The sequence below is a fragment of the Haliotis rufescens genome, unplaced genomic scaffold (genome assembly GCF_023055435.1).
Source record: "Haliotis rufescens isolate VD_foot unplaced genomic scaffold, xgHalRufe1.0.p SCAF_5, whole genome shotgun sequence".
NCBI classification, from domain to species: domain Eukaryota; kingdom Metazoa; phylum Mollusca; class Gastropoda; order Lepetellida; family Haliotidae; genus Haliotis; species Haliotis rufescens.
This window is the reverse complement of record NW_025964223.1, coordinates 15,066,230-15,077,052: the sequence shown is the minus strand read 5'-3', so window position 1 is coordinate 15,077,052 and position 10,823 is coordinate 15,066,230. Positions and strand designations below refer to the sequence as shown.

At 40.4% G+C, this 10,823-nt stretch overlaps 1 protein-coding gene across 2 annotated transcripts; it reads left to right on the top strand.

Moving 5' to 3' along the window:
- Positions 1-14: 14 nt before the first annotated feature.
- Positions 15-10,583, top strand: LOC124138288 (importin subunit alpha-1-like). 2 transcript variants are annotated; one of them, XM_046504874.2, is made up of 12 exons: positions 15-131; positions 480-624; positions 2,211-2,339; positions 3,323-3,510; positions 3,961-4,133; positions 4,986-5,068; positions 5,537-5,747; positions 6,523-6,635; positions 7,297-7,473; positions 7,853-8,035; positions 8,577-8,726; positions 9,829-10,583. In XM_046504874.2, exons 2-12 carry the CDS (start codon positions 565-567, stop codon positions 9,922-9,924), a joined length of 1,563 nt encoding a protein of 520 aa, XP_046360830.1. In that variant the 5' UTR covers positions 15-131; positions 480-564; the 3' UTR covers positions 9,925-10,583. The 2 variants fall into 2 exon arrangements, with proteins under 2 accessions (XP_046360830.1, XP_046360832.1); XM_046504876.2 differs by having other exon boundaries at positions 35-131; positions 502-624.
- Positions 10,584-10,823: the final 240 nt, after the last annotated feature.

Genomic DNA, 10,823 nt, shown 5'->3' with positions numbered 1-10,823 from the left:
TTGTGTATACGTCCAATGAGAGCGCAGGGAGTGTCAAGCTTCTGAATCCCGCATGATTTGAATCGCCATACATTCTCCTCCAATCCTCCATGCTGACCGGGCGTGTAAAGATATAGCTGCACATTTTGCTGGTATGCAACTTAATCTCTCTCTCAATAAGAATCAGAATCCATCAACTAATACACATATATTGTTTGTAAGACAACATTTTTCATTTATCCTTGATTTGACATTTTGTTTGATTTGATCAGCTGATACCCACAGGAACTCGTTATTGGTAAGTAAATACAATATGTACCCCCTATAGTGAGTGCATATTGAATTTATTTACCAATAACAAATTCCTTGCTGATACCCTACCCGTTGTAAAGGTCCTATTTTCTTTTATATTCATGCAGTATATCTACCATTGTGATAAGTCTTTGTGTCTGAAATAATTATTTTTCAAACTTAGTCACATGCCATTTTACTTTTTTTAGACCAAATCCGTCTTTCTCAAAGGACTATCCACAGGATACCTAAACTCCATACTCCGCAACAGGCCATTTGAATCCAACACACATCATGCCTTCAGAAGAAAACCAGCGTATCAAGACCTACAAGAATAAGGGCAGAGATGCAGATGTAAGTTTCATACATATTTTGTATCTATCACTTTGATAATGTAATAAGGCCCCCGTGAACATCCAGGTTAGAATTCCAGGTCTCCATACTTGTCGTACTTTTCCCCGTATTCCCCTCCAAAATATATATAATCAAAGGATTGAGCGGCTATGCATACATATGTAACTTTTTGAGTGGAGATAAAATCAGGTCTTAGTTCTCGCTACCGCTAAACAAAGATCTGAGGACATCCCATTACGGGTCATGTCTGACTGACCTTGCACAAACTTTGACCAACTAATGGAATGACCAATCAGAAGGCAGCTTTCTTGTGCTTTACGGCACTAATTTCAAATTGGCGACTACGCTTCGAAACGTATTTTGACAAATTCTCAATTACAATTTGAAACCTGAACAAAAGGAATGGCTTATAGATGGTCTAGATTGTATGGATTCAGTCGTTAAACCCGTAACTATCATTCGGAATATCCCGTGTTCATGTTTTCGAGGTTGTATGATTAGAAATCCCATTCCGACTGTCACTTTTATGATCTGGTAAGTGACGCTCTGATTGGTCGTACGAAAGGTCGTTCTCACGTGACCCCTAATGGGATGTCCTCAGATCTTTGTTTAGCGGTAGCAAGAACTAAGGTCTGATTTTAATGAGATTGAAGTCTTTCTGAATTGTCTTTGCCAAACTCAACTTTTTGCAGACTCAAATATTGTCAAGGGCGGCATTAAACAGAAATCCTTATTTGGTTTGAAATTAGGATTTTATCAAAGGTTTTTTGAACATGGTATCATGAGATTGCATTAAATGCAATATTATGAAACTAAGCATTAAAACCCCTTCCTCTTTATTGGTCCTGTTAACAATGAAATACAGCTTACCTCTACATTAGTTATTACATGAATTGGGAATTCAAAAATAGGAATGTTTAATAACATTTGCTGCAGACTTGGGGCCGAACATCTTCCCGAGGCAAGAGAGTTAACTGACCTTAAAAGTCCAGTTTCACCCCCTTGCCAAACTAGGCTGGAATTCTTGGGCTCAATCGTAGCGCCACCAGTGGCTATTACAGTTATGTCCCTTCTACACCTCCTATGGACCAGATTCAACCTCTCGTATCACTTGCATTTGCTTCAAACAAAAAGGCGCCCAGTCAGGACGATCTGCTCGATAATCAAGATCTATATTGTAACGGGTCTTACATTGCGAAATGCATCAAATCATGTGAGCACCTTGATTAAAAACATGCAAAGATTTTGAAAATATCCGTTGCCAACACATGCTTTGCAAATCCTGCAATCGACATGATCGACCGAAATCTGCACGACACTTTACGAACCGGATTTTGATTTCGTTGCGCTACTTTGATTGGACTATGCATGGACTCGTTAGTCCAGCCAAATTGTAACTCCATTATACCAGCCTAGTTCGGCAAGGTTGGAAACTGGACTTTTAAAGTCGGTTAATTCACTTTCCCCGGGAAGATGGGGACAAATGTCGGCCTCTGGACAGGTCTGTTTCCCCAAAAGTGCATGCCAGGGGCTCTTGGTTAAGTCTTAGATAAACCCCTGATACAATATTTGTGATTTGTCCTCAGGAAATGCGGAGACGGAGAAACCAGGTTTCAGTTGAACTTCGAAAGGCCAAGAAGGATGATCAGCTGCTGAAACGGAGAAATGTAGCAATTCTAGAAGAGCCCACCAGCCCCCTGCAGGAGAGGAACAAGGTAGGCGGTGACAGGTGTTTGAATGTTCATTTTAACGATCAATCAGGTTATATGGACTACCCCCAGCCTCCATTGAAAATGCCAACCAAGTTACTATATGATGGCCTTGCTGCAGCCTTTGTGATGTACAAGCAATTAATAATCACTTTTAGGTTTAACGAGCATCCATCGTCAGAACTTTTAAACAGTTTAATGTTTCTTGACTCTTGCTTAAATTTGGGCAGTCAGGTAGCCTAGTGGTTAAAACAGTGGTCATACAGAAGACATGGGTTCGATTCCCAACATTGGTACAATGTGTGAAGCCCATTTTGAGTGTCCCCAGCTGTGATATTGCTGGAATATTGCTAAAAGCGGCATAAAACCATATTCACTCCTTGCTTAAATTTACTAATTTTAGACTTATCTCAATTATTATTAGTTATCTCAACTCCCAGCTGCTCCAATTTTTCAGATCGGTTCCTTGTATAGGATCTTGACTGATCCAGAATGTCAAGATATTTTCATATCTGGTTGTGATAGTGGACAATAGTGGAATATTCTAGAAAATGTTATATTTGGAATAACGCTTAGTACAAATTCTGGTACTTTCATTTGGGTTGATTCCCGCAGGGGATTCAAACCCACGCTCCCAGAGTGAGGCACCTAATCGCAGCACACGGCCAGCAATCGGCCAGCAATCTAACCCACTCAGCCACCGAGGCTTACACTAAATGGAATATTCTGTTGCGTTTAGTTGATACAATAAAAAAATTGTCCTAATGCCATTTGGCAAATCACTGAACAATGTCTATAATTATCTCCCTTTGACTGGAGCTTTAAATAAAGACAATAAACATGGTGGATGGTTTAGTTCAATTACACCTTGTTTCCACATATAAGGCATGTTTATGACATTTGTAAATGTCAGGACTTCTCTTCCCTGATGGATTATCTGCATTGCCAGTTGTTCATTGATTTGAACCCATGTCTTCTTGATGCTTCAGCAACAGCCCACACTGACTATACAGGACATCATCAGCGGCGTGAACAGCGACGACCCCGCCACACAACAAACAGCCACTCAGGGAGCAAGAAGACTACTGTCGAAAGAACGTAACCCTCCCATCAACGAGATTATCAACACTGGGACTGTCGTCCCAAGACTTGTGGAGTTCCTGTCATACAATGACCGGTAAACAGGCTTCCATTATATTGTAGTCTGTTTTTGCTATTTGCCAGTAAGACTTTTCTATCAGATAGTTGGGATTGTTGGCTTTTATGTAGACAAACCTCATGTTCAGGTTTTATTCCTTGCAAGATGTAAATATATTCTATTATATCGTGGAAGATTGTTTTCGTTGATTGTGGTCAGTAATGTCTGATTATGTGAATCTTTGAAGTATGAAACTTTTCTTGTTCACTCAAAGATTCCCTTCTGTCCTTTTCCGCGTTCCACAAATCGATCTTAGCTCTGACTCTCCTATGCCTATGTTAAAGTATTGGAGTTACGATCATCTTACTCTAACATCACTTTGTGAATCGGGGCAAAGATTGGAATGGGACCATGATATTTTTAGTTTCTGATCCATTTTCATTCATGTCTGTTCTTCTTGAGTTGTAAAATACTTGAATATTATTGCAGACCTGATGTTCAGTTTGAGGCTGCCTGGGCCCTGACCAACATCGCGTCTGGAACCAGTGACCAGACCAAGGTTGTGGTCAAGGCAGGAGCTGTGCCCTACTTCATCAAGCTGCTGGAGTCACAGCACCAGAATGTGTGTGAGCAGGCTGTGTGGGCGCTGGGCAACATTGCTGGTGGGTGCTGTTGTCTTTCTTGCTGAAGGGGCACTGGGTTAACCATGTGGTTAAACTGTTCACTAGTCATGTTGAAGGTCCAGTTCCTTTCAAAGATAATTTGGTTGGTGGAAACAAATGCAAAAAATATCGCTTGGTTAGGCGTTGGAATGCCATGGAATCACTTGGAATTTATATATTCTCCAGTCCTAGACGAATTCTGCTATTTTCTGATCGTGGAAATATTTGCAGAGAATGTGACTTCCCACAGAACTGCAGAAAAATTGAGGAATTCGCCTATATTTATCAGTCAATACACTACTTTGAATTATTTTCAATACCTGTGAAGATCTGGTTTAGGATTGGTCGTCAGCAACCCATGTTTGTTGTAAGAGGCTACTAATGGGATCGGATGGTCTGGCTCGGCTCACTGATTTGGTTGATGGTCACTGATGCATGTCATCATATCCCAAATGTCTAGATTGATTCTTGAATCAATCACTGGATTGTCAGGTCAAGACTTGATTATTTACAGACCGCCGTCATATAGCTGGAATATTGCTGAGTGCAGCATTAAACAACAAACATTATTTTCGAGCTTTTCTATTGATTTTTGCATTAAACAAAAGATAAATCTGACAATGTAATGAAATTTGAAATAAATAATTTTCACTTTTAAACTTTCTTGTGACTACATGGAAAACCACGTTAAACCAAACCTGAAAACCTCTAAATGCAAGAGATTAAAATTTATCCTGAAAAAATGAGTTTGTATTATGTTTTCATGGGGGAAAAGTTTTTTACTGCAAATGTTTGGATAATTGTACTGCAGAATTTGTGACTTTTTCCTGACTGATCTGGTTTATCCTGCAGGTGATGGCCCGGAACTGCGAGATCATGTGACAGACGCTGGGATTGTGGAGCCCTTGCTCAGATTAGTCAAAACTGACGTACCAGTAAGTGGATACAGCAACATCTATTACCCATTAGCATAAGGGTAGAATGATTGTGTGTAATTTCCATTGTTTAGAAAAATGTCATCCATTGTTCATGATAACATTGATAACATATTGATGAACGATAAACTGCCTTCAGTGAAGTTTGTCCCTTATGAATGAGGCTTGGGTTATTCTCTTAGTAGCTCGATGACTTTGATTTTGTCGCCCATATACTTTTTCCAGCACTTTAGTCATAGAATTTTCTAATAATTTCCAGGGATGAGAATTTTCCTCAGATTCCCGGGATTTTTACTCACAGAATGATGTAAAATGCACTTATTTTAATCCTTGTTTATAAATTTTAGTGGGGAGCATGCCCCCCAAGCCCCTAGATTGACGATGTTCCTCGTCTGCTGTTCTTTTTTCAGTCTGAATTTCCCCTCCATGTGTTAGGACTCGAGTGACTCCTCTCCATCCTTGTTTCAGTCTGGTTTCCTCAGGAATGTCACATGGACAATATCAAATCTGTGCAGGAACAAGAACCCCCCTCCCAAGTTTAAGGTTGTGCGCCAGTGTCTGCCCACACTTTCCCGCCTCTTGTACCACAACGACCGCGAGGTGCTCGCCGACACATGCTGGGCGATCTCCTACCTCACAGATGGAACCAATGACAAGATTCAGGAGGTGGTTGATGCAGGTTGGAAATATGGCAAATTTTCTATACATTTTCACATGTCTGATTCAGTATGGTATTATAGATGTACTGCCAGATTTTAAGAATCGTGGGACCCTCGTAGACCCTTGTCAGAATTGGTTTTCATAGTACCGTATTCGACGTAACAAGTGTCCAGGGCGCTCTCAAAATAAGAAATAGGGGGCTCTCATTCTGAGTTGAAAGATAAATTTCGTGGTTTATGCTGACAGCCTGAAATGTTTATGTACGACAGATATATTTTTCCATAATTAAGGGTGCATATAACACGAGTGCGTATTATACGTGAATAAATAAGTCTTTGATCAATCGGAAGGGGTGCTAATTGGGATTGTTCACTAGTCAATATCTTAGCAAATAATGCAGTGGGCGCTTATTAGAGTGGGGTGCTTATTACGTCGAATACGGTATCAGCAACCTACTCGACTAGCGAGTTTATTCATTTGGTGGAAGGATGTCGTTGTATCCCAGTTGCTTAGATTGATGCTCATGATGTCAATCATTGGATTGTCTGGTCCATCCACTAGATCTACAAATCACAAACATATGGCTAGAATATTGCTAAGTGTGGAGTTCAACAACAAAACTAAGAAGCATGAGTTTTCACAAACAGATAAAAGTTGACTTATTAAAGTAATGCCAAAAGACGTCCTGGCCAGGGAAGTTTTAAATGCTGTCAGTCATCCAATAACCCTGTCATATCTAACATTACCTTTCAAATGTGTTTTCTTGATTGATAGTATATATCTTGTGAACACAGGTGTCGTGCCGCGTTTGGTGGAGCTGCTGGGATGTGTAGATCAAGTGTCGGTCCTGACCCCTGCCCTCCGATCTGTCGGCAACATAGTCACAGGGGACGATTCACAGACACAGGTAGGAGCAGCCTTCAAAATTCAAAATTGCCGAGACAACTAAATGTTGGCAAGGGCAAGTGAAAATCCATTGATACGAGTCCTCTTGTAGCATTTGAGGGCTATAATTTCAAACCAGTTCTCAATGCTTTAATTTTGCTTTGATTTGAACTGAATTAATCATTTTTGTCTTGTTTGAGCAGCACTAGCTACAAACTGAGGTCTTGTGAAATAGGCTTTCCACTAGTCTCCAGGATCTTAAAAACGACAAATTTCTTTTGCTGTAGCGACCCGTGAAGATTCTGGGGTAGAATAGGTCTTCAGAAACCCATGCTTGTCGTAAAAGGCGACTAACGGGATCGGTTGGTCAGGCTTGCTGACTTGGTTGATGCATGTCATCGATCCCAATTGCGTGGATCGATGCTCATGATATTAATCACTGGATTGTCTGGTCCAGACTCGATTATTTACAGGCCGCCGCCGTCATATAGCTGGAATATTGCTGAGTTCAGCGTTAAACAATAGCAAACTGTAGCAATGTTAACACATGGTCCTAGGTGGTTGTGACAGCAGGGGGATTGGTGTTGGAGATATGAGTGTGTTGCATACCTTCATATCACTGCCTGTGTTTGATATTCAAGTTTCCCAAGGAAAGTCTACTATAAATACCATTCTTTCTGCAGGCAGTACTTGATTCTGGTGCCCTCAATGGCTTTGAGAGATTGCTGACACATGCAAAGATCAACATTCAGAAAGAGGCTGCATGGACTCTGTCTAATGTGACAGCCGGCAACCCCACCCAGATCCAAGCTGTCATTGACAAGAACCTGATACCACCCGTTGTCAGCATCCTTGAAAAGGTATGTTGTGTCTGTCCAAATTACTTTTTTTCATGGAAATTGGACTTTCAATGCATCCCTGATTATAAAAGAAAAGCCATGTTTTCCAAAACATGTTATTTTGGTTTCAATCGGGCATCCTTATTTTCACATAAAATTTAAAGAAAAACCCAAACTTTTTGGGAGATAAATGATAACCGGAAGAGAAAATATGGTAATCGCTATATCTGATGGGTACTTGTCACAACCAAGAACATTGTGTCGGGGCTAGTAGCTCACTTTTATTGGGTCTAGAACTTGTTTCATACTGATGCATAAGTTGATTTTTAAACAAAGTTGGGGATTAGTTTGTGGAGTATGGTTTATTCATATAGCATTTTTTATACTACGTGTTGTGCAGGGAGACTTCAAGAGTCAAAAGGAGGCTGTATGGGCCATCACCAACCTGACGTCCGGTGGCACGGTGGAGCAGATCGCCTACCTTGTCCAGGGAGGCATTGTCAAGCCACTGTGTGATCTCCTCAATGTTAAAGAAGCCAAGGTGGTGCTTGTCATTCTAGATGCACTACAGAATATAATTACGGTGAGTAAAACACTTGTAAATACAGTTGAGTGAATTATAATTCTTGAATGCAGTAGGTTGCTCTATATACTTGCCAATGATTGACAAGTTTCTAAAAAGTCCCTGAAAAATAGATGAAGTGTCCTAGGGCTATTTGCATGATACACTTCTAGCAAATCCATTCCCATAGTGTTATGACTCATGTGTAAGTGAACTAGGTATATTTGCGTGGTTTAAGGGTCCTAAACAAATATCTTGGTTACAAAAAGCTTCATTAATCATAGATACTGTCTTCAAATTTTAGGTTTTCAAATTGTAAAATCAAAATCAAGTGATAATTTGTTGAATACTTTCACCTTGACAGGATCAGATATATTTCATATCCAAATTACCAAGCTTTTGGTGTCATAAATTACATTGGACATTTCAAAATTATGAATGTTTTGTATCTGTTCCACCGCCCCCACCCCCACCCCCATTGTAGTCCCCTCCCATGTCAGGCTCAGGTGTGAGTGATATATTTCTGTTGCTTGTGTGCAGTGAGATTCATGTCTGTCCCCAGGCTGCAGAGAAGATCAACCAACATGAGGCTGTTACCATGATGATCGAGGAAGTCGGCGGGGTCGACAAGATAGAACAACTACAGAACCACGAAAACGAACAAGTCTACAATGTTGCGCTCTATATCATTGAAAAATACTTTGGAGAAGAGGTAAGGGTTACACATCCAAGACAACTTTTTAATTTAGTTGACCCGTGAAGATCCGGGGTAGAATAGGTCTTCAGTAACCAACGCTTGCCATAAGAGGTGACTAACAGGATCGGATGGTCAGGCTCGCCGACTTGGTTGATGCATGTAATCGTATCCCAATTGCGAGGGCCGATGCTCATGTCTGTATTGTCTGATCCAGACTTGATTTAGACTGGCGTCATATAGCTGGAATATTGCTGAGTGCGGCGTTAAACAACAAACGATTTTAATTGTTTTTAGCAGATGATTATGACGGGCAGATGCTGTATGTGCTGCCTTAAATATCCCATCCGAGATGAGTACCCTACATGTACAGTCATCTAATGTCAACTTAAGTTACATATAGCATGGAAGAACCAAGGAATATCAGTTGGGAATTTAATGGGGCTCAGTGATGTTAAGAGCTGCATCTTGGTGAAGGGTTATCCCTAACCCAGGATCAATGGATCATAGGTTTGAATCCCATTTTCACTCTGATTGATCCTTGGTTTGTCTGCACCATATCTGAAATGTTCATTTCACCAAAGTGGTCGTCTTTTGAGCTTTGCTTCACCTTATACTGATAGCTGTGACATAATTAAAATACATGTGAAATAACTAGAAAGTAACTTTCATTCGCTTGAAAACTCATACATGAAATGGTGGCCCCCAAATCCAAATTTTACCATCTATATCTTTGAGTGTTTTTATTTGTTGCATAACACCACCCTCAGATATGACGGCCTGTAAAAAAATAAGTTTAGGCCAGAACCAGTGACCGATATTGTGTGCAATGATCCACGCTGGCATGTTACGGTGACCATGTTACCAAGACTGACGACACAGTCCATTCTGTTGCCTCTTACAACCAGTCTAGGTTGCTGGGGACCTAATCTAACCCAGAATCCAGTGTGAGGAAGTAAAGGTGTACATGTATTATGTGTAATTTTTGAAAATGTAGTGGTCAGCATGTCCTGGACATTAATCCCTTGCCCCTTCCTGACCATGCATTGATGGAGATTCTTCATGGTTGCAGATATGTCATGTATGCATTTGGTAATATTCTCATCAATTTTTTCTCCAGGAGGAGGATGAAAATGTAGCCCCGGCAGAAACAAACGACAACATGTACCAGTTCAACGCAGCAGCATCCGTACCAGCACAAGGATTCTCATTCTAGCTGACGATACCTCTCCACAGACAGTATCTGCTCACTGAGAAACAAGCTCAAAACTCAAACATGCTGGTTTTATTCATGTTGAACTGTGGACATGGATGTTACCATGTTGGTAACTAGTGCTATGACGTGTGTATTGTGCAATATGGCAAACCTGTCTATTGTAATACTTTTCAGAGATCTTGTTAAACATTTATCAAGGGAGATAACTCATAACTTTGTATGAATCATTAATCTGTGAAACTGGAGACTGGTTGACTTTTGTAATTTACAAACCATTATGAAGATTTATATTGACTGTATATAATTATGTAACCGACTTCTGCATACACAATGTTCCCACCAACATATCATGGGTTGCAAGCTGATCTATACTGCAGCACATGCCATGCACCTTCCTATGGCTGGTCACTTCACAAAGTCATTCTTTGCTGTCAAATTGTTTTTTGAAATAAGTGAATTCATTCATTTCTTTATCCTTTTTCTGATTTTTTGAAATGTCCATTGATAAGTTTACGTGTTTGTATGTAGACAGCTGACTGAAGATTATTCTAATTTTGACTAGCCGACAACATACAACAATATCATCCTTTTAACTCTCTACACTCACATCTTGAACTCTTTTCTCATTCCGCATGTCCTCATTAAATACACCTCAATCACTTGCTGTGTCTGTTTTCATTTGCCAATAGCAACTCTAGTGTACAATGGACCCGTCTCCATGGTCTAGTGGTAGAGCCTCCACCCGGAGAACGGAAGGTCCAGCGTTCGACCACAAACGGTCGCTTCGTACCAAAAGACGTTAAAATTTGTACTTGTTGTTACCCTGTCTGGCGGTCTGGACAAATGGTTTAAAAAAGAACTGGTTGGCTCAGTCTGTATACTGTGTCTGAGTAGGGTAT

Excerpts from the sequence above, each read along its gene's own strand:
- LOC124138288 (XM_046504874.2), top strand. The coding sequence starts at position 565 with ATGCCTTCAGAAGAAAACCAGCGTATCAAGACCTACAAGAATAAGGGC. Across the intron at positions 3,511-3,960 it reads TTCCTGTCATACAATGACCG|ACCTGATGTTCAGTTTGAGG; the intron begins GTAAACAGGCTT and ends ATATTATTGCAG. Across the intron at positions 8,036-8,576 it reads CACTACAGAATATAATTACG|GCTGCAGAGAAGATCAACCA; the intron begins GTGAGTAAAACA and ends GTCTGTCCCCAG.